We start from the raw sequence: 23598 nt of genomic DNA on the forward strand, positions 1-23598 counted from the left end.
TGGTGCTACTCCCTACAGGATCTCAGGAAAGTCATCCTCACCCTGTTGGTTTATAAATCCTAGTGGCAAACATCAAAATTATATGCCCCTCTTGAGATACCTTACTTCTGCAGAAAGATACCCTGGCACCGTCAGGGTGACATAGCGCTAACTTAGCCATTGGCCAGTTGGCATCTCAACTGCATACTGAAAATTTATCTCAGTAAAATTGACTTGCATTTTTTAGTTTCACCTATTCTTTGTATAAATGACATAATGTAACGTAACGTCTGATGTCCAATCATTTACTCTCCAGAATTTCACTGGGTTTAGTTTAATGTCATCTTAGTCATTTGTTTTTATCTGAATGCTGATAACTTCCTGAAGAGGAGCCCCTCTTTTGCTGAAGACTGCCCAAACTCCCTTTATTACTAGGTACATGTGGTCATGGTTTCAACTAAGCACACAGAAAGTGGAAGTTGGTATAGAATCCCGCTTCCTAAGAATGTCAACCTTCTAAGTTAAAATGTTTGATAAGTTGTTATCCCTGCTCTTGTCCCTGAATGTCATCTTGGAAATGTGTTTGTTGTAAGCCATAATACATTTTCATTTCCCCTGTTTTTTAAAAAAATCCACTCTCTTACCTACTCTCTCCCAATTTTGCTATAAAATTGACAGTCTTCTACACTTTATAAATATAAATATAAATTTAAAGTATTTGGTCTTCCGACCCCCTGGAAATACAAACTAGCTAACATTTCAGAAAATATGATTTAAAAATAAATGTCTAAATTTAAGAATACAAGCTAGGTTACTTTGAAAGGCACTCATTTTAGTACATTGCTAAGGCTGCTACTGTTGTTTAATTCTGTAAAAATGTGGTGGTGTTTTTCCAGTGAAGAATTTGAGTTTAGACTTCCGGGTTAGCGCCAACATCTAATGGCGGATTCCCTCCGATCTCCGGAGGGAATCGGCTCAGTAGGGATCGGGTTCTGCCGCGCCGGCGACGCGGGGACCCTTAAAAACCACAGGCGCGGATGCCTGTGGACGTGGTGACTCGGCGGGCACCATTAGCGCCCCCCCGACCCGCAAAGGAGCCTTTTTAAAGGCTGCGGAACGGGGGACGGGGAGCGGCGCGGTGCTGAGAGTCTTCTGCTTCCCCTGCTGAGCGAAGCCGCATGCCATGGATGGAGAGCGCTGACTTTTTCCTTTAAATATTCGGATTAAAAGCAACAACCCGTGAGTAATATGGAAATTGGACTTAAAAGGGAAATTTTTTTTTAAAAAAATCGGTACGATCGGGGGAGGTGTAAAAGGAAGTCCGCCCCCCCCCCCCGCTTTGTAGATAAACTAAAGCAAGGACCAGCTAACTAAAGTTGGGAGAAACATCTTTGTCTTTTTTGGAAGAAAATTATTACATTCGCGATTGGACAGTACAATTGATTTTGCTGGAGGATAAGATTCGGTTTAAATTAAAGTGTAACCCCCCGGGACCCGGGAGTGATCTGTGAGAGAGCCTGCTGAAAAGATACGGACTTTGACAGCTGTCAAACTAGCTGTCAAAGCTGGGAAATAAAAGGAAACATTGTTTTTGGTGACTCTGCTGGCTAGATTTTCTCTAAATTGGACACAAATAGTCGGGAGCAAAGGAAAGCAAGTTACTTTGGTCTATTGGATTGAAATTGGAAAGATACTAAGTAAACAGAATCCCCCTAGAGGGATTCTTGAGATATTGCAAGAAATGGCTGTAAGTGGAAAAATATTTGCTGAGCTGAATAGGACTTTTTATCTCCTGGGAAAGCTCCAGGATCAGAGTGATATGTTGACAACAAGGGCAACAGCATTGAATGATACAGTAAACAATCTTATGGGAACAGGAAGAGACTCGACACAAGTCTTTGTTTCTGAACCAAGAGCCCTTGAAGTTGCAACAGAAGCTGCTGCAGCTGGGGAAATGAAGTTTGATAAACTCCGAGAGACACATGAGGACTTGCTGGAAATTGAAGGTGAAGCTACAATGTTGCAGAAGACAAAGCTGGACCAGAGGCCTGATAGTATAAATTTGATTAAGATGGAAATTGGAGCTTTTGGGACATATAGATTTAAAAGATTTAAGAAACAAAATTTGAGCTCCACTTTTAAATACAGAGGCCTGCTTGGAAGAAAAATGGACATTAACGGGACAGAGCTTCTTCGAGAGTTGGTGTCGAAAATAAAGGACTGTCAAAAAGACCGGCAGAGAGAAACTGAGAGAGGGTTAAAAGCCTCAGGGGTTTGGGATCCAGGCTGAGAAATGGACGCACTGATGGACGTTGGTTTGGGGATCAAAACCGGGAAAGGGAGGGTGGGATTTGGGTATCCAAAGGGTGTTAAAATATAATCTGTTTAGATCTTGTTTATATGCTTATTCTTTATGGAATGTGGAAAAATCGTGGAAGGGAAATTTGGGTCGACTTTAGGAAAAAGGTTTAAGATTAAGTTAAAATTGGGGGGTTTTTTTTTTCTCTCAAGTAAATAGATATAAGGTTCTAAAAATAAATGGAGGAATGAAAGAAAGAAGAAAAGGAAAATAATAGTCTGATTTAATAAAATTACTAAGTTAAAGTTAAGAAATAGGATAAGAACTTGTTGAGTAGATAATAATGAAATTATAATACAAAAAATAATGGGAAATAAGGGAATGGAATTGCTGATTAGATAAATGGAATTAGAATACAGAAGGGGGAGGTGTGAGGAGGTCGAGGAAATTAGGTTTAAGAAATAAGATTTGAAATTATACATGTTTATTGTATTGTATACAATTGTGTATGTTTGTATTGTTGTTTGTGTTTATATGCTTTAATTTGGAAACCTCAATAAATATCATAAAAAAAAAAAAGAATTTGAGTTTAGAATAGTTTACTTCAGAGGTAGTTGACTACGGCTCCCATAATTCCTTATCATTAACCATGCTGGTTGAGGCTGATGGAGTCCAGCAGCATCTGAAAAGCATCACAGTGGCTAGCATACTTGAAAAATTGGGGCTTTTTTGCCAGTAGGTGGCAGTCAAGAAACCTTTCTGAGCTGGTTAATTCTGTTTGATTTTATTTTAATTTGTGTATATGTGTTGTGTGCTTGTAATTTTTCTTAATAGAGCAGATTCAGGGAAATAAACTAAAAAGGGAATGTTATATAGGCTCTATTTTAAGATGGCCATTGTGTTAGATTTATGTTTCTCTGGTTAAATGCTATATGCTTTGCCAGTTGTGATTTAAAACACTAGCTTTAAAACACTGTACTTGGAAAGATACAGATGATTGTCAGTTGGAAAAAGCCAGCTAAATGTTATCACTCTTTTTCTGTGAGTAATAATTTTTTAGACCCTTGTTCTTTCAAACTTAATCTAATTCTATACAAATTTGTAATCCAAAATATTATCCTTTACTAGCAACTATTATTTGTAGGCTTCATGACTTCTCAGAAGTGCCAAGTGTTCTGAATTCCCTTTGGCAGAAACAAATTAGATGTGGATGCAATAGATCAATACAGAATACTAGAAGTGTGTGTGGAAAGAGAGAGTGGGAAAACCTCTTTCCCAGGTTTCCATGTGATTTGGTCAGATTTGTATTTTAAATACATGGATTTGCTTCCATTATATTTGGCTGCTAGATAAGCATCTTATTGATGCTCTTAGTTTAACACTTTGGTATTAATGTGGGAGGAAAGTTGTTTGGTTCTTTTTATAAGGTAAAAAAAATTGTTTCTGCGTTTGCTTTATAATGGAATCTAAGAACCTTAAGGCTGATTTAAATTGCATGGCTCCCACACAGAAGCTGCAAAAATCCTTTTCACACACACTGACAGGTGTGATGCAAAAGAACGCACAAATGTGCTGCTTCTTCACTTGTACAGTATTTCTCTCCACATGAAATACTGCATTCCTCTGATGATGATAGTGCCTGCATATAACTGGTAAAATGCATACTGACAAAAGCTATCAAATTGTGTGCTCACTGCACTGTAATCATGCATTTCTGCCTAGTGTGTCTATCAATGCAGAAGTTTGTCTATTTTTTTGTTCCAATTCTAATTGACTTACGAAAAAAGTATGCAGAAAACACTGATGAAGAGAAAGTTAGCATCTGCTAAAAGGCTTTGATGTCTAAGCTTAGCTAGGTTTTCAGCAGAAAACAAGAGATTTTGAGCAGAAGGAAGAAAGTCATTAACAGCTACTAAGTTTAAAATGGCTGGTGACAATTAAATATCTACAACTTTTTACATTTCATTGATTATTTAATTTCTATACAGCTTAATATATTAAAAATAACTCTTAAGCAATGTATAAAAACAAACTTGACAGTTCAAAATCCATGTCATCTTAAACTATTATTGGCACCCTAATTTAAGAAACTCCCCCTGCCTTTCCAAGGTGTGATTTGGTATAACATAATGTTGAGACAGTATTCCTTCCTGGGATGATTGCATAATAATCTATTCTGGGCAGAAACTGTGGCAGTACTGGCCCAAGATACAAACTGAACTGGTATCAAAGGATGTACATATTACCATATTTTTCCGTGTGTAAGACGAGCTTTTTTGACCCAAAAATGAGGTTCAAAATTTAGGCTTGTCTAGGTTGCCCCCTGTCACTGCTTCTATTCATAATGGTATTGGAAGTAATCGCAAATAAGATAAGGAAAACACCAGAGATACGAGTAATTAGAATTGGGGCGAAAGAATTCAAACTGAAAGCATACGCTGATGACTTGGTAATATCATTGGAGGACCCAAAACAAAGTATTGACAAAGTCCTGGTACTTCTAGAGGAATTTGGGAAAGTAGCGGGCTTTAAGTTAAATAAAACTAAAACTAAACTGATGGTTAAGAACATGGGGGAAGATTTAAGGAGGCAGTTAGAACTTCAATCTGGAATTAAAGAAGTAAAAAAGGTAAAATACTTAGGAGTGCGGCTAACGATGAAAAACATAAATTTAATGGCCAATAACTACATAAACACTTGGAAGGAAATCCAAAAGGAACTAGATATTTGGAATAGGATAAAACTCTCCTGGTCAGGTAGAATGGCAGCAATTAAGATGTGCATACTGCCGAAACTATTATTCTTATTCCAAAATGCCCTGGTGATTAGAGGAAGTGCAATATTCAAAAACTGGCAAAAAATTCTCTCTAAATTTATATGGCAAGGCAAAAGACTGAGAATTAGATTTAAATTGTTAACGGATAGAAAAGACAGGGGAGGATTCTCTGTCCCAAATTTGAGACTGTACTATGAAGCCTCGTGCCTTTGCTGGCTTAGAGAATGGTTTACCTTAAAAAACACAGATCTACTAGATTTAGAAGGCTTCGATTTAAGATTCGGTTGGCATGCATATCTCTGGCAGAATAAGGAAAAGGTGCATAAAGGCTTCTCAAATCATATTATCAGAGGAACATTGTTAGAAGTATGGGAAAAGAATAGAAAACTGTTGGGAAAAAATACCCCCTGGTGGCTATCGCCTATTGATATCTTAACTATTTAAAAAATAAACATAGAAGGTGAGAGATGGACCTACGAAGATCTCCTGGAAAGATCAGAAAGAGGATGGAAAATTAGACCATACGAAGAGTTAAAAAGCAAATTAACAGGCTGGTTGCAGCATCATCAAATTAACGCCTTATGGAAGGAAGACAAAAAGATCGGGATGAATGAGAAAAAATCTAAGTTCCAGGTAGAGCTAATAGAAAGTAAAACCAAACTGCTATCTAAAATGTATAATCAGATATTAGAATGGGACACCAAGGACGAAGAGGTCAAGGATGTTATGGTAAAATGGGCAATAGACATCGGATATAATTTGGATTTTGACAAATGGACAAGGTTGTGGACTAAAGGAATGAAATTTATGGCCTGCACTACCCTTAGAGAAAATATGGAAAAGATGATGTACCGTTGGTACATCACCCCTGTGAAATTGCAAAAAATATATAAGACTGGAGATAAAAGGTGTTGGAAGTGTAAAACCAAAGAAGGAAGTTTCTACCACATGTGGTGGAAGTGTGAGGAAATTAAAAAAATTTGAGAATCCATATATAACGAATTGAAAAAAATACTTAAATACACTTTTGTTAAAAAACCCGAAGCCTTCCTTCTGGGAATGATCGGAGACGAGATTAAGAAAGAAGATCATATAATGTTTCAATATGCAACTGTAGCTGCCAGGATCCTGCTAGCACAAAATTGGAAAACCCCAAATATCCCGACCGTTAAAGATTGGCAAACTAAATTATTTGAATATATGGATTTGGCAAAAATGACACAGAATATCAGACAGCAAAAAGGTACAAAGTTTATTGACGATTGGACTAAATTTATAACATACATGGAAACAAATTCTAGAGATATAAAAATCACAGTAGGTTTAATATAATCCTTGCGATGTGTAGATGATATAAAATGAAAACTGCAGAATGGAATTATTACTTTACATAACCCAAAACCGAGATGGAGGGAAGTCAACCATTATTTGTCGTTAACTAATGTTTGTCTTCTGGTCTATTTATGTTTTTTGTTGTGGTGGAGGTTTTTCTCTTTTCTTTGGTGTGTTTGTTTGTTTTTCTTTTTCTTTTTCTCTCCCCCCCCCCCGTTATTTGGTTATAGAAAATGAATAAAAAGAATTTAAAAAAAAAAAACGACAAAATTTAGGCTTGTCTTATACACGGGTAGTGCTGGGGGGGTGCGAATGGTTTTTTGGCAGGAGCCCGTATTGTAAGCAGCAATTGGCCACTTGATTGGTCGGGGGGGGGGGAGATGCAGAAAATTGCTCACCTGCCGGAACGAAGTGCGAGCCCAAGATTGTAAGCGGCGATTGTAAGTAACGCAAGCAGTTGTGTGCTGCGCTCTGGCAGGTGAGTGATTTTTGGCATTCCTCCCAAATAATCCTCCCTGAAAGCTCACCCCCCCCACCATTTTCTAAATTTTGAGGCCCCCAAAATAGGGAGCATCTTATAGACAGGGGCACCTTAGAGACAGAAAAATATGGTATATTATTGCTGTGTCATGTTTTGTGCTCTCATACAAGTGATTAACAAAAAGATTTTAAAGATATTTCAGAGAACTAATCCATACTCAAGTTCACCTCTGAGCCAAAAGCAAAACACCACAAAACCTCCCATTTTATTCAGCTTCTTGCAACCTTCCAGGCAAGATAATTAGCACTTACTCATTATTGCAGAACACAGTGCTCTTCTTTCTAGGACAAAACTATGAACATCAGTACTTTTCCTCTCTCTCACTCCTTGTTGTGTTGCCTTAGGAGCCAAGCACACAAAATCAAATGGATAAAAAACACGCTTCTGTTTCCTTCTCTGTGATATATGAGGACCAGTAGAGGGATGCTGGGATCCAGGCCCCTAAAGCAGTATGTGGGATTAATTAGTAACTTTATTAAGGAGCTGCTCTGAACAGTAAAATATCCCTGTTAGACATTTCTGGTGCAAACTGAAGTAGGAACTCAAATCAATGAGAGAGTAGGAGATATCAGGTGAACATGGGGGGAAATAGTAGGCAAATATGCACACTTAATCAGTTAAAATGTAATAAAACAAATAAATGCATGCACTGCCTCTTTTCTGCCCTGCTTTGAGCTTGTACTTTTCCTTTCCGCCCAGAGTGGCTGGGGAAACTCAGCCGGATGAGCGGGGTATAAATAAATTATTATTATTATTATTATTATCATTATTATTATTATTATTATTATTTCCTCAGGGTGCCTTCCCCACATTTCTTTCCCTCGGAGTTAAGGCAGTTTAGCTGTTTAGTTCAGCAATGCTATTAGGCATGAGCATACTAGATAATAAATAAATGTGCTTTCGGAAACAGCTCCAAAGTGTTACAAAAAAGTCAAAATTAATGTAATAGGCGTGTGTACCAAAAACAACACAGTTTAATAGGCTTTTTATGCTGTAGAGCAGGGGTCCTCAAACTTTTTAAACAGGGGGCCAGTTCACTGTCCCTCAAACACTGTTGGGGGCCGGACTATAGTTTGAAAAAAATATGAACGAATTCCTATGCACACTGCACATATTTTAATTTGTAGTGCACAAAAAAAGGAAAAAACAATACAATATTTAAAATGAATGATTTTAATCAACATAAACTTATAAGTATTTCAGTGGGAAGTACGGGCCTGCTTTTGGCTAATGAGATGGTCCCTATCCGGTTCCATATTTGTCACTGCTAGTCACAGCACTGTCAGGACAGTCGTATACTTTTGCCAACAGTGCAGTCATTTCCCATTTATTACAAAGGTCCTTCCTCCTCAATGGGAGGGCAGAGAGAGCCTTAGAATAACTTGCTTTCCAGAAATAATTTCCAATGCCACCCCTGAGGTCCAAGCTCGGTGCGGATCCTTCCCCATTCCAACTCTAGAACACTTACATGACTCGCGGGGAATTCTGTGCTCAGCACAGCAGGAAGCACAGCAAGGTGGCTCTCTTTCTCTCTCCCTCCCACTCTCCCTCAGACAGCATCCCACTCAAGTTGGCTGTGGCGATCAAAGATATCTCTCCCCTCATCCCACGAGTAGCTGGGTGCAGACTCCTTGCGGCACAAACAGACCAGCATCCTTACCCCCAGCTCTGGCACTCATGCTGATCCTGGGGTTTGAGGAACTCCCTGGCAAAGGGAGAGGCGGGGAGAGGAACCAACTTTAAAATAGCAACGCTGCTTGATCTCCCAGCTGGACTCTCCCCGCTGTTACCGCCGCTGAGACCAAAGGCAGCGGAAAAGAGGCAGCCCGCCAAGTGACTCCTGCCAGCGAGGAAGAGCGGCGGCAGCAGCTGGCGAGCGCCAAGCTGGAGGTAGAAGCGGTGCAGCTGCTGCCTTCTCCCTTGGCCAGGGGTGTGAGGAGCGCTTCTTATAGGATGCTTGCCAAGGCCAGCGCTGCGAACTCTTTGCTTAAGATGGGAGGGTGGGGAAGGGAAGGGTGGAGATGGCGGTGGCCGGCCTGGGTTTAGGACCCTGGCGGGCCGGAGGCAGGCCACAGTACGTACTTTGAGGACCCCTGCTGTAGAGAATGGCAAGTCAGAGAAGGTGTTTTGTTTTTAAAGAAAAGACATCAAACTTTTCAAATTTACTGCTGAAAATACATCCAGTGATAATGGACATATACCTGAACCTTAAATTAGGATCTCAGGATTAGCTAAATCCAAGTTTTACATGATTTTGTTGTCACAATGTAGACTTCTTTATTAAAGTTAGGTATTAATATTCTAAATATTATCTGGAAATCAAAATTTCATCCTGTGTTTTGGGTAACCAAATTGGAAGACTACATTTGACTCTCATAAATGCCAAATGCTGTATTTTGAATGAAAGGTTATCATGGATTTTTTTGCCTTAATATAAAAGTTACCAGTGATAAGTCAAAACACCATACAGGTATATTTATTTTTAAAAATAAAGTAGGCCAGCAGTTGTTATCCAATAGCTTTATTTGCCTAGAGAGTTTATAAAGTAATTTATAGGCATCTTGGAGAGCAAGATGAGTAAATAAGGTACTCAGGAGATTTGGGGCAATAATTAGGCAACCAGAGACCATAATTGTGCTGCAAGTGATGTAGTTTGAAATTCAGGAGCAATAAAATTCTATTTTTCCTCTAAAAGGATTATTTTCTCCCCTGAGATTTGTAAATGTGGTGCTTACTGAATTGCTTTAAGAAAGGTTTAGAGCAGAGCATAAGGCTTTAAAGAATTTTGAACAGAAAAAATGCAAATAAGAGGTATGTAATCTCACAGTTCCCAACCCATTTTGGTCCAGAATAAGTTTGAAATAACATTTGGGCAGCAAAATAATTTAGATTCATAAAATGGTCCACAAATTGTCCCACTTCCCGCAAAGTCCTTACATGCTACTAACTATATATTCCAAACAATGACTGCTGTGATCCTTTTATTATACTGTAACAGTGGTGAAGTTGTATTCTAGCCTCCTTACATTCTAGCCTCCCTACAGCTCTCTAGCTTACTTTTCACACACACACACACACACACACACAATTTTATATGGTGAAGGGTGGATAAGAAATATTATAAAATTGCACCAGCCATGTGTAGTATGTATAGTACTAGTAGTAGTAATAGTCCACCAGCCCCTTCTCTCAGCCAATTTCCCTTAAAACTCTTCTTACCAATCCTGGGTAATTTGCAAGCTAAGTTTGTATTCAGAATGTTCGTGGTAGGAGTGAAAGCAACTTGAAAGGGAAAGTTGCAGAGGGAAAGAGTTTTCTGTAAGTCATCTTAGAAGAAGTTGTATCCTGAAAGGTGTGGGAAATAGATGGTAGTAAATAATAATTAAATAAATGTTAGTCCTACGCAATGTTTTCAAAAGACATTTCATTTTCTTGCAACATGCCCATGGATCTCTCTGTCCTTTTATATCCTGAATCACAAGGGGATGGTATTTCTAATCCATATTTGCTTTACTGGGGATTCCCCTTTTTAGTCTATTGCAGGAAAAACAACACAGCATTCTGTGGCATCTTAAAAGACTTAGCACATTTTATTGTGGTATGAGCTTTTATGAACTAGTGTCCTTTTTATTAGATGCAAGATTACAGTTGATAAGGTTATGCCTCAATAAAAAATGTTCGTCTTTTTGTTGTCATTTTAGTTTGAGTTGGAACCTGACAATATCTCTTAGTAAACCCAAAATAAGCTAGTATGGCCTTCTGTTGGTATCTAGGGACAGTCCAAAATAAAACCATACAACACACAGTTCCAGTTGGCAAGTTGGAAAGGGCAAGGAAGCAAGATTTGGCAAGAATTTCAGATGTTTTCCGTTCATACTCCGTTCAAACTGCATGTTTGAGAATGAAGTTAATTTTAGAGATTTTGTTTCTTGTCCAGATTTGCTCCCACTGGCACTTTAAAAAATGTTAGGGGCTTTGAGTCTTTGTTTACATTATTTTGTAAATTCTGTTTTATTTTTTCACATTTAACAAGTGAAACATTTTAGTGCTGCCACTTCCATCTGTTTTGTTACACTAAACTAAGCATATTGATTGTCACTTATGCTTCAGTATCTTTGTCAGGCTATATCGTTGATTTGTCTGTCGCTTCATCTCTTCTCTCAAACCTGCTGCTCTGTCACTGAATGTTTTTTTTTCAAGCTCAGTGTACAGTAGATATAGCCAATGTGGTGCCCTCCAGATGCTGTTGGTCTAAAACTCCCATCATCCCTGACCATGTTTGCTGGAACTTACGGGAGTCCAACAACATCTCGAAGGCACCATGTGGGTTATTTTCCCTCTTGTTTTGTATCCGGCCCAGGACCCAGACATGAAGGAGGGAGAAGCTAGGCATGCTTTACTGCAGGGATAGGGAAACTCAGGCTAATAATCATGGAATAATTCCATCCCTTACTCCTGCAAAACAGGAAGAAAGTAAAATTAGTACTTCTTTCCCTTCACTGATGGTTGAGGAATTGTGAACAATAAAGAACTTTTGTTTCTTGAGCTACTATTATGGGCAAAGGAACAAGTAATTACTGTAATTGTGGGACTGTGGTTATTCTTATCCAAGTAGAGGTTTATATGAGTTGCATACCTCCCAGCTTGTCTCTACACAAGAGCCTGTGTTTCAGTTCATTTTCCTTCCTGTTGCTGTTATAGATTACTTCATCAGGGATATGGAGCCATGCTCAAGTGGATGTGTTTGTGTACAAGAAATCTAATCTGACTGTATAAAGTTTCCTGCTGTACTGTTCTTCAACCCTGTGCCCCCAGATATTGTTGGGCTAGAACTATTTATGCCTGGATGGTAGCCCAATGGATTCATGGGAGTTGTAGTCCAACAATATCTGTGAACACAAGGTTGAAGAACACTGTCCTGGTTCATAATGTTATTAAGCCAGATTATTGACTGGTATTTGCATTTAAGACCTCACCAGTATTAAAAAATCAGTGGTCTCCATGCACAATTCAGGGTGCTGGTTTTTTCCTATAAAGCTTTGGAAGGCTTGCAGCCAAATTTCTGAAGGACCAGAGGCTCTCCTAGGAACCTGTTTGGTTTTAAAAAATTCTTAAGTAGAAGTCCTGCTCTAGGATGTCACCACAGTCAGCAGTTAATGGCAATCAGAGACAAGGCCTTTTCAGTGGTGGTTTCCAGTTGTGGAATAGTATCTCCCAGAGGCATTCAGCTGGTGCCTACATGAATAAATATTAGGCATCATGTGAATTTAATTAATTTAATTCTATTTTCTTGAGCTTTTTTTGTTACTCCTTTTACTGTTGATGTTGCAGTTTGTTCTCAGCTTTTGGGGTAGGTGGGTGTTAAATTTAGCTTGGAAACTTGTGTTGAATAGTAGTATTAAAAAATAGTTTACATTTTTTTTTAATGCGACTGAGCCGCACAATAAGTTGTATTTGTTGTATTTATTAGACTATTTTAAGTATGTTTCCTATATAGGTTCATACAAAACAGGAGATCTTTATTTTTTGTTACAGATCGGTTTACACAGTACAGTGCAAAAAACCTTAGGCAAGCCTGGAATAAGTAAGTCTTTTATTACCATGTTCTATCAATGTTGCTGATTTCTTGCCAATTGTCCTTCCTAATTAAGAATATATATCCCTTCACATTTTGGAATATTGTGTGTATTTCATTTGCGTGTCGAGGTCCCCAGGTCCACCCCAATAACTCACACATCACACAGAAATTTTTGTTTAAGATTTTTGGCATAATTTTGGCCACAACTTTATTAAAATACAAATTTGTGAGTGGTTGCGTAGGCATTGGTTGCGACTATCTGCCGCCACCATGGGGGACAGACTGACATTCTGCACGATGCGAAAGTCAGAATGGGGGAATACACTTGGGGGTTACGTGGAGCAGGGAACCTGCCCTCACCCCAAATGCAACCAGGAGCTCATTGCTATGGCCCGAGCCCCCTTGACAGAGTGGACAAGCAATAGTTAGCTCCCAATTCCTTTAACGGAATCCCTTGCAGCAGCATTAGAGGGGCAGGCACAGCCAATCCATGCCCCTCAACCAACCAAACATAAACCAATACCTAACCACGAACCTTACAAGTTGTGACGATTTGCTACGCAGTAGGCAAAAACCAAATGGCCCCAGCCAATCAGCCAGATGGACAAAATTCCTACCAGGCCCCCGCTCCAAAGCAGACGACCCCATGACAGGCATAGCAAGGTCAAAGTGAACAACCCTATTCTAGGGAGGGAGGGACGGGCAATCCAATGCACGGGCGAAAAGAGGAAGCCCTAGCCTTGTGCAAGGAGTTTTACTATTTCTGGCTGTCAGTCAATAAATGGCAACATTAACTTCTTCCCAACAACAAGGGAAGCCCCAATCGCAGCAGTGGCCAACGATCAATTAGCCCGCCCCCCAACTTTGGAGTGTCCTGGCAGCCCCCACCGCAACACGTGCTCTCCATGAAGGAGAACACGCTATATCAGAAGCTACCCAGATTACTTTTTGCCTCAAATGTTGGAAGTATATTTTTGTGCTTGAGGATATACTGTAGGAAATTAACAATGCACAAAGGCAAGTTATATTGGTTATGAACCTGTAGGTTAGTTGGAGATGGGTGAGTAAGTTGATTAAGAACAGAATAACTGGAAATACTCATTTGCCTAAAGGTGATTCTGCTACTTCTAGGCTCTATTCTGGCTGACAGTACAATCCATAGGCTACATAAACTGATATACTGGGATGTATTTAGTCCCACTGTGTTCTTATTTGTATCATGGGGCAAATAAAGTCAATAATAGCATCGGATTAAAAAGTATAATTTGCATAAGGTATACATTTCTGGTAAGCTCTTACTGAAAATTATTCTGATTAAACGTAGTACCTTTTATTTTCCAATGTCCTGATATGATCACAATAAAAGCCAAAAGAATATCCTTATTAAAAATTATCTTAACATATTCTGAGCTCTTTGTGTGCCTTTGCAAAAGGATTGTTCTTCAGTTTAAATGATGTGATGAATAAATGCATGAAAGTTATCACAATAGTACAGTAGTTCAAAATGGAAAAGATTTAGTTTGCCAATTTTACATAAACATTCATGAAATATGGAAGGGATTTCCACCTTTTCTGATGCAAACATTTCAGTGTTGTATTACTGATTATGAATATCTCTGTGGATAATGATGTTTATATTAACATTTTAATTGAAAACATCCTGTTGTTGTTTTGAAATTGACTTGGTTTCAAACATTTGTCAACTGTTTGTTTAATGCATTTGTTTAAGTTCAAATAAACAGTATGAGAGCTTGGTTACATTTAGATATAGCAAGTGGGACTAGAAAAATGTTGCAGTGGGGAGTACTTCAGTTCAGTATTTCAGCTGGCCAGCCATTTCTTCTTTTACAATGTTCCATTCTATTCCCCTTCCCCCTGGTTTTCTGTCCTCCCCCCTCCCCCCCGTACAGCCAAACAGATCCTCTGCAGTGTGTGGCCACTGTATGTCATTTGGGGTGTGGGTGTCCCTGGGCCCCCCCCCAATTTTCCTTGCTAACCTAGGGGTTCTCTATAATATCTCTCTCCCCTGCACATGGGTGGTGCCATTTTGGCTACATGAAGATAGACACTCAGAAAAAGAGGTTGCTATTAATATTTGTATGACTAGTCCTATGAGAAGTTCCAGTTTTATGCCTGTGAAATGTGAATAGACTCTGAAAGGTGGTAATTTCTGAAAACTGGAGAGTATACAAGGGTGAGCCTCGTTGGCAGACTTCTGGGATTTGTTTGATGAAGATATTTGTCAAGCCATGTGTCTAGCTGGACTTGGTGAAAAGGGATGCACATTTTCAAATTTGAGTTGAATTACATATAAAAGATTTACATCCCCTTAGACCTATCAAGTTGTGCCAAACTTTCCATTTAACTGTTGAAATTCTAAGGGAAAATATAATAGTAACTAAGATAATGTGATTGGGAGTTGGTTTTAAAATCTTTGATTTGCAGAGTTGGGGAACAAACCACAACCATGGACATTAAAGGGCAGGATGTACACAGTTATACAACACAACATTATTTTAATCTCTTCCTGAAATTTAAAAGGAGATTGAAACCTTTTCAGAATAAGACAAAATCAAAACTTTGCATTTGAATCTGTAGAGGAAACACTTTAATCTCCTTAAAACACTATTACTTTTTGCCATGTGTTGACTTCAGCTGTGTTTTAATCAGTGTTTATCTATGGGTTTAGTTCTTAACTATAGAGTCTATATCAGTTTTTCCTCCAGGAGAAAAGGCAATACTCATATCTGTTCACCATAATCCTAGTTTAAAGTATGAATGTTCACATATGTGGATAAAAGCTATCTCTTCCTATCCAGTACCAACACTGAAGAAGCCTTGAACACCATGGGCAAAAGTCTATGTTTGCTTTGGCTTTTCATAATGAAAAGCTATTGGGGCTGATAATACAAGTGACCCATATTTTACTTGGCAGCATAAAATTGTATCCAGAGTATTAAGCTGTTAAATATATTTTATATACTTTATATATAAAACATAAAGCTGTTAACACAACATGCAGATGTATTTAGACCTCTAACTTGTTAGGTACTGAATAATTATCTCATAGGCAGTATATAACTTGAGGTAGCTGTGTCTTTCAAACTAAATTCTGGTACCTGGCATTATGAGCTCTATTATCAGGCAATACAACAGGAATTTTCTTTTTTGCAACTGTGTCAAAATTAAAGGAACACTTTGGACACTTGGGGGAGCACTTGGGTTAGTTCAGTAGGCTACACTTTGAAAATTGCAAACAGTGAAGAATCCTATTTGCCATCATTTAATGTCACTATTTTTATTTCAGTAATAAAGAATAGCCTTTCCAGCCACCCGTAATCAGTTTTGTTTAATAAATACCATATAATAAGTAATTTTTTAAAATAAAATCATGATTACTTGAGATAATCATCACTTCAGAGATTATCTGTGACTTTTCTGTTGCTTGAACTCCAACTCTCAGCCTCAGCCAGCACGGGCAGTGGTCATGGATGATGGGAGTTGTAGTCTAACAACATCTAGAGAGCAATAAGTTGGTAACTCCTGTTTTAGAGCAAGTACCCCAACACTTGAGAAAAGGTAGATGTGCTTACTCAAAATCTCTTTTGAACATTTCTGCAAATAAAGTGATCCAGACAGATGTAAATGAAAATCATAGTCTCACATATATGCAGAGAAATATATGGGTGTATATGGTACAATTGTTGTTATTACTTAAATATATTTTATTTTTACTCTTTAGTATTTACTGAGTATGTATTGTAGTCTGGATAAACCATTGTATTGAATAAACTGCAGAATAGGGACCCAGCCAAAGTCAGGATCCTCCTGTGAACTATAGAAGAGGCCGATGTCAGGAGATAGAATATCTGAGCAAGCTTCTGGGTGGAAGAGAAGGTGTGGCTTATGAAAATAGGACCAAACAATACTTTTTAAATTTGTTCTTAGTTATTCAGCACTTTAAAGTATACTGACCGCTGTGAATCAGCATATAGGACTAAGGATGTAAGAAGACATTGTTTTACCTTCCAGCTGTTTTTTTTCTGCTGCAGTTTGTCTTCTACCCAATCTGACATTAATCATCTTGGTGTCCACTGTGGTAAAATTACATAACTTAATTCATGTAAATTTTGTTGTCATTATGTTATTCCATTTCATTTCTTTCAGTGCAAATTGGGAGAATGTAATGTCGCATACCATTTTCAGACTGAAAGCAGCAGCAAATAGCAATAATTTTTGCTGGATTTCTTTCTGTTCTGGACATGGGGCAAATATCCAAACACAGGCAATTTCCCCTTCCGTTTCCATCAGAATTCTCTGACATCCCTGCAAAGGACAGCCATTTCAACAAAGTCTGGAGGGCTGAAGTTTCCCCATTTGTGCTTTATATGTTTTGACTAGATGTCATTCAGTGAATCTTGAACTTGGGAGATTCAGAGTGGGCAAAAGGAAGTACTTCACACAACACATAGTTAAACCAAGGAATTTGCTAGCACAATATGAAGTCATGGCCACCAACCTGCTTTAAAAGGAGATTCAGTAAAACTAAAAGATAATAAAGCCTCCAGCATAAGAGAAGCATGCCCCTGAATAAAAATTGCTGGGATCACAAGCAGGAGTGCGACTGTTTTCATGTTCTCCTTGGGATTTTCCATAACATCTGGTTGGCTGCTGTGAGAACAGAATGTTGGACTGGATGGGCCATTGATCTGATTCAGCTGGGTGGTTCTTACGCTTTTAAGCTGAATATGCTTATCTCCTATATCACTTTATCACCATCATCACCAAAGGTCTATATGTATTTTTAGCTCTCATCACAGCTGACGACCATCCATGCCACTTTTTGTCTTTGTTCATGACGTGCTGTTGAAGTTTCTTTTCCAGTTCTCCTTTTTCTATGATTGAATGTTGTAAATAACTATTTCTTGATATCTTCCATTGAAATATCTGTTTTGATAGTTCTGAATTTTCTCTATACTGAATCTCATTTCCCCTCTTCCTCTCTATTTTCTATATGCCTATTTGTTATATCCTTAGTGAGGTTCTGCAGTGCCTTCTACTTTAGGGTAACCATTGCTGTGAGTTCATGTACTGTTTAGATTTTTGCCAGGTTATTAATAAAGATGTTAAATAAAACTGGATAACACTAATCCCTGTAACACACAGCTGGATATTCCCCCTCTGAATCAAGAGATTCTCTTTATCTTTACCCTTCATTTATGGTTGTCAGCCAGTTTCCAGCCTGTATGACATATCCAAGTTAATTTGAGTTATTCTGGAAAAGCAAGATTATTTAAGCAACATTCTAAACATAAAATTACTGGAGGAAATTGCATGAGATTTGCCACTTTTTGCATAATTTTAGCCTTGAGTTTAGATTCCCCCTCCCCCTTCTTATATTCTATTATTTATCTGGGGAGTCCTGGCTCCTCAAAGTGGCAAAAACTACTCTTTTCAGAACTGCAAATTAGAACAGAACCCATTGTTTGCATGACTGCAGCTAAATAATAGTCTATGAAAATCAATCCCCCAACCATGGACAATATATTTAGAACCTAAGAAAATAATACTTCTGCTCTGTCCAATATTATTAATTACCGCCCCCTTTTCATCCTAAGGTGCCAGGGTGGCTTACAATAATTAAAACACTTTAAAAACAGTTGACAGCTTACAGCCACAGAAATACAGTGGGTCTGAAAACCACACATCTCAAGTGTCAAAAGCTATGGTAAAAAGAAGTGTCCTCAGCATTACCCAGAAGCATTACCCAGAATGAAGGTATAAGATACACCTCTGTGGGGAGGGAATCCCACAGTTTAGGGGCTCTCCCAGAGAATGCCTTCTACAGGTCTGCTACCACCCTGAACTTCTAAGAAAGGTGGAACAACTTTCTGCTGATCTTAATACACAAAGGGGTCTGTTGTGACCTTTCTGGCATGAGCCTGGAAATGAACTGGCGACCAGTGCAGCTGTTTCAAAACAGTGGTTATGTGAGCTCTAAACAGAACCACAGCCAGTAATCTGGACACTTTATTTTGGGCTCTTTGAAGTTTCCTAGTATTTTGAAGGGCAGGCCCATGTGGAGCATATCGAAATAATCTAATCTGGAAGTTACCAGAACATGGAGTACAGTGGCCAAGTCATCTAATGGCAGTCCTAAACACTGAACTCACATGACAATGTTGAATCCAGGCGCACCCCCAAACTGCACACCTGCTCCTTCCAGAGGAGTGGGATCCCAACCAGGACATCTATCTCCCCACCTCCTGTACATGAGAATTTAAGACACGCAATACACCTGTCTTTTCAGGATTCCGCTTCAGTTTATTGGCCCACAGCCAGCCAATCACAGTGTGTAGACACTGGTCTATGGAATAAGAGCAGAATAATCATCAATATTCTGTTTCCTATATTGATTACAATACTTTTTGTCACATATGGACCCTATTTTGACTGCCAGTACAATCCATGGCCTGTGTAAAGTGATATGCTGGGACTTGTTTAGTCTCAGCCAGTGTGGTGTAGTGGTTAAGAGCGATAGACTCGTAATCTGGGGAACCAGGTTCGTGTCTCTGCTCCTCCACATGCAGCTGCTGGGTGACCTTGGGCCAGTCACACTTCTCTGAAGTCTCTCAGCCCCACTCACCCCACAGAGTGTTTGTTGTGGGGGAGGAAGGGGAAGGAGAATGTTATCTGCTTTGAGACTCCTTCGTGTAGTGATAAAGCGGGGTATCAAACTACTACTACTACTCTTCTTCTTCTTCTTCTTCTTCTTCTTCTTCTTCTTCTTCTTCTTCTCATCAAGTTCTCATCCACATCACAGAATAAATATCCATATAATACGCAGAAGGTATACATTTTTGTTACACTCCTTTACCAAAAAGGGTTCTTAAACATCTTAATAAAATATGCTGTACAATGACTTGTAGAAAATGCAAGGTTTTGTGTTTATGTTTGAGCAACACTTCTAGTCAAGATCCATATGCCATCATAGTTTTCAGATCTTCTATGTACCCCTACCTTTTGGTACGATTTTTATTTATACTGTTCACTAGTGTCCCTGTTTTTTTCAAAAAAAAAATTGGGCATGTTGTTTTTGTTACTCTGTTGCAGCCTATAGGCAAGTTTGCCACTGGTTTTTAAATGTTCATTATCCTTTTAGGTGTTGTTAACTCTTTAAAATGTTTTACATGTGTTTTTATTTTGAATGCATTGTTTATACCTAGTTGCTTGTCACCTTGGGCTCATTTGGGAAGAAGAGTAGGATAGAAATGGATAAAAAACAGGAGTACCATTTTTAAATATAATAATAATTTAAATAATAATTACTTTTAATAATCAGGATGTCCACTGGAGCTGCTCGATGAAATGTAAGGTTGTATTTTTACCTCACTGTCCATTTAGTTGTGTCCATTTACCACTGTTGTCCATTTAGTTGTGTACTATGAATAAATAAATTTACAATAGTATTGGTGCACCTGTCATTGCTGGAGGGCAGATAAGCGAGTGATTCCAAAGGGAGCTGACCTTTTTCTTTTAGGCACTGAGTCACTTTCATATCCTAAGGCACAAATTCTATGTGAAAGCTGTTATATTCCTCACTGTATTGTGCTTTAAAGTGTCTCGTTCTGTGGCCATAACATGAACCCCATAAAAATACTTAAAATCATTAAGCCTTTGTAGATAGTAACCTAATTTTTAAGATAGTTATGTAAGGTCAGTTATGCTGTGATTACATTCAGATTTAGTTTAAAGCCAAGCCTGTGGTGCAATTTTCTGATAGGTCAGTTGCCAGGTCCAAGTACAACTGTCTAAACAGCAGAGTCACCTGGCTGCACACTGTTTTTACAAAAAAAATAAAAATCTTTCAAATTAGGGATGGAGAATCATCATGACTATCAATTATAATCAGGTAGTTGACAATCACTGCAAAATGCAATGTTTTATCTTTAGAATACTTGCTTCTCAGACTATTGATTCTACAGCATTTCCACATTGCAGAAATACTCTGACATAAATTCAGTGAAACCAACCACATTTTATGTTTGTGAATTTAAATCCTTCAATGCATAAACCAAGATAAGATGTCAGCCATATGCCTTCTTATGCCTTTTTATTTCCCTTTAATGAGGAATCTTCAAGCCTAGAAGCAACTTACTTCAGAGTAATCTCACGAAATGTAGTACATTTGTTTATAGCCCTCAGCAGCTTTTTTTGTCCTCAGGCTGAGTTATAAAATAAATGTTGACTGCTTCCTAATTACTCTCATATCTGAAATATTTATTATCAGATTCCTTGTTGATGGCATAAGATTTTGTCAAGATGAATATTATGTTGTCTGTTCTCAGTGAAATTACACTCCCCCTTAAGAACTAGGTTTGTACGTAGTTTGAGCATACTCCTGAACCTGGATTCACTGCTTTAATCAGGTGGCAATGGGGGCCTGGAGTGCTTTTTTAATTGCCTTTGTTGATTTGGTAGCTGTATCCCTTTCTGGAAGCCAGATACCTGGCTATTGTGGATTGGTTAGTTACCTTCAAACTGGATTACTGCAGATAGGGACGAGGGTGGTGCTGTGATCTAAACCACTGAGCCTCTTGGGCTTGCCAATCGGAAGGTTGGCGGTTCGAATCCCTGCAACGGAGTAAGCTCCCATTGCTCTGTCCCAGCTCCTGCCAACCTAGCAGTTCGAAAGCATGCCAGTGTAAGTAGATAAATAGGTACTGCTGTGGCAGGAAGGCAAATGGTGTTTCCATGCGCTCTTTCTGTCACGGTGTTCCGTTGCGCCAGAAGCGGTTAAGTCATGCTGGCCAAATGGCCCGGAAAGTTGTCTGTGGACAAACACCAGCTCCCTTGGCCTGAAAGCGAGATGAGCGCCACAACCCCATAGTCGCCTTTGACTGGACTTAACTGTCCAGGGGTCCTTTACCTTTACCTTTTACTGCAATGGCTTTTGGCCACTGTGAGAGACTGCAGTGGAGATGTGGGGTACTACAACCCGCACTATGGAAGCACATTGAACTGTCCTGGTAGTGAGCACAAGCTACTGACACAATGCATTGGCACTCCACCGCTGCTTCCCAGCACTTAAAGATAATAACGTGAAGTTCTCTCCTCCTCTGCTGCCACACTGTGACAGTCAGCACCAACTGGTTGCCACCACTGGTGTCTAATGACATTGCCAATTGTCCTTGAGATTTTTAAAAAGTATTTTGTTGTAGCATGTTAATGCTTAGCTTTTTTCTGGTATACTCTATTGCCAGATGTCACAGGGCCTTGCTAGCTAGTGTTGTTGTTGTTTAGTCGTTTAGTCGTGTCCGACTCTTCGTGACCCCATGGACCAGAGCACGCCAGGCACTTCTGTCTTCCACTGCCTCCCGCAGTTTGGTCAGACTCATGTTTGTAGCTTCGAAGACACTATCCAACCATCTCGTCCTCTGTCGTCCCCTTCTCCTTGTGCCCTCCATCTTTCCCAACATCAGGGTCTTTTCCAGGGAGTCTTCTCTTCTCATGAGGTGGCCAAAGTACTGGAGCCTCAGCTTCACGATCTGTCCTTCCAGTGAGCACTCAGGGCTGATTTCCTTAAGAATGGATCGGTTTGTTCTTCTTGCAGTCCATGGGACTCTCAAGAGTCTCCTCCAGCACCATAATTCAAAGGAATCAATTCTTCGGCGATCTGCCTTCTTTATGGTCCAGCTCTCACTTCCATACATTACTACTGGGAAAACCATAGCTTTTACTATACGGACCTTTGTTGGCAAGGTGATGTCTCTACTTTTTAAGATGCTATCTAGGTTTGTCATTGCTTTCCTCCCAAGAAGCAGGCGTCTCTTAATTTCGTGGCTGCTGTCGCCATCTACGGTGATCATGGAGCCCAAGAAAGTAAAATCTTTCACTGCCTCCATTTCTTCTCCTTCTATTTGCCAGGAGGTGATGGGACCAGTGGCCATGATCTTCGTTTTTTTGATGTTGAGCTTCAGACCATATTTTGCGCTCTCCTCTTTCACTCTCAACAAAAGGTTCTTTAATTCCTCCTCACTTTCTGCCATCAATGTTGTGTCATCTGCATATCTGAGGTTGTTGATATTTCTTCCGGCAATCTTAATTCCGGCTTCGGATTCATCCAGCCCAGCCTTTCGCATGATGAATTCTGCATATAAGTTAAATAAGCAGGGAGACAATATACAGCCTTGTCGTACTCCTTTCCCAATTTTGAACCAGTCAGTTGTTCCATATCCAGTTCTAACTGTAGCTTCTTGTCCCACATAGAGATTTCTCAGGAGACAGATGAGGTGATCAGGCACTCCCATTTCTTTAAGAGCTTGCCATAGTTTGCTGTGGTCGACACAGTCAAAGGCTTTTGCATAGTCAATGAAGCAGAAGTAGATGTCTTTCTGGAACTCTCTAGCTTTCTCCATAATCCAGCGCATGTTTGCAATTTTGTCTCTGGTTCCTCTGCCTCTTCTAAATCTAGCTTGCACTTCTGGGAGTTCTCGGTCCACATACTGCTTGAGCCTTCCTTGTAGAATTTTAAGCATAACCTTGCTAGCATGTGAAATGAGTGAAATTGTGCGGTAGTTGGAGCATTCTTTGGCACTGCCCTTCTTTGGGATTGGGATGTAGACTGATCTTCTCCAATCCTCTGGCCACTGCTGAGTTTTCCAAACTTGCTGGCATATTGAGTGTAGCACCTTAACAGCATCATCTTTTAAAATTTTAAATAGTTCAGCTGGAATACCATCACTTCCACTGGCCTTGTTATTTGCAGTGCTTTCTAAGGCCCATTTGACTTCACTCTCCAGGATGTCTGGCTCAAGGTCAGCAACCCCACTACCTGGGGTGTACGAGACATCCATATCTTTCTGGTATAATTCCTCTGTGTATTCTTGCCACCTCTTCTTGATGTCTTCTGCTTCTGTTAGGTCCTTACCACTTTTGTCCTTTATTATGGTAATCTTTGAGCGAAATGTTCCTTTCATATCTCCAATTTTCTTGAACAGATCTCTGGTTCTTCCCATTCTGTTGTTTTCCTCTATTTCTTTGCATTGCTCATTTAAGAAGGCCTTCTTATCTCTCCTTGCTATTTTTTGGAA

General features: G+C 39.3%; 1 protein-coding gene and 1 long non-coding RNA gene across 7 annotated transcripts in view; one reads left to right on the top strand and one right to left on the bottom strand.

Moving 5' to 3' along the window:
* The window catches only part of CDK14 (cyclin dependent kinase 14), a 233697-nt gene that overhangs the window by 141701 nt on the left and 68398 nt on the right, over positions 1–23598 (top strand). For all 5 annotated transcript variants that reach the window (XM_079948352.1, XM_079948351.1, XM_079948354.1 and 2 more), the window contains one exon: positions 12463–12511. In XM_079948352.1, coding sequence (XP_079804478.1) covers positions 12463–12511 — 49 coding nt within the window. The remainder of the gene's footprint in view (positions 1–12462; positions 12512–23598) is intronic.
* LOC307200056 overlaps positions 1–23598 on the bottom strand; it is a 51479-nt gene that overhangs the window by 23736 nt on the left and 4145 nt on the right. Inside the window, exon 2 of one of the 2 annotated variants that reach the window (XR_013832306.1) lies at positions 18679–18872. This is a non-coding gene — a long non-coding RNA (uncharacterized lncRNA). Of the gene's footprint in view, positions 1–18678; positions 18975–23598 lie in introns of those variants that run through there. The other variant, XR_013832307.1, reaches the window with a different exon arrangement.

This window comes from Podarcis cretensis (assembly GCF_951804945.1).
Source record: "Podarcis cretensis genome assembly, chromosome: 12".
Taxonomy (NCBI): Eukaryota; Metazoa; Chordata; class Lepidosauria; order Squamata; family Lacertidae; genus Podarcis; species Podarcis cretensis.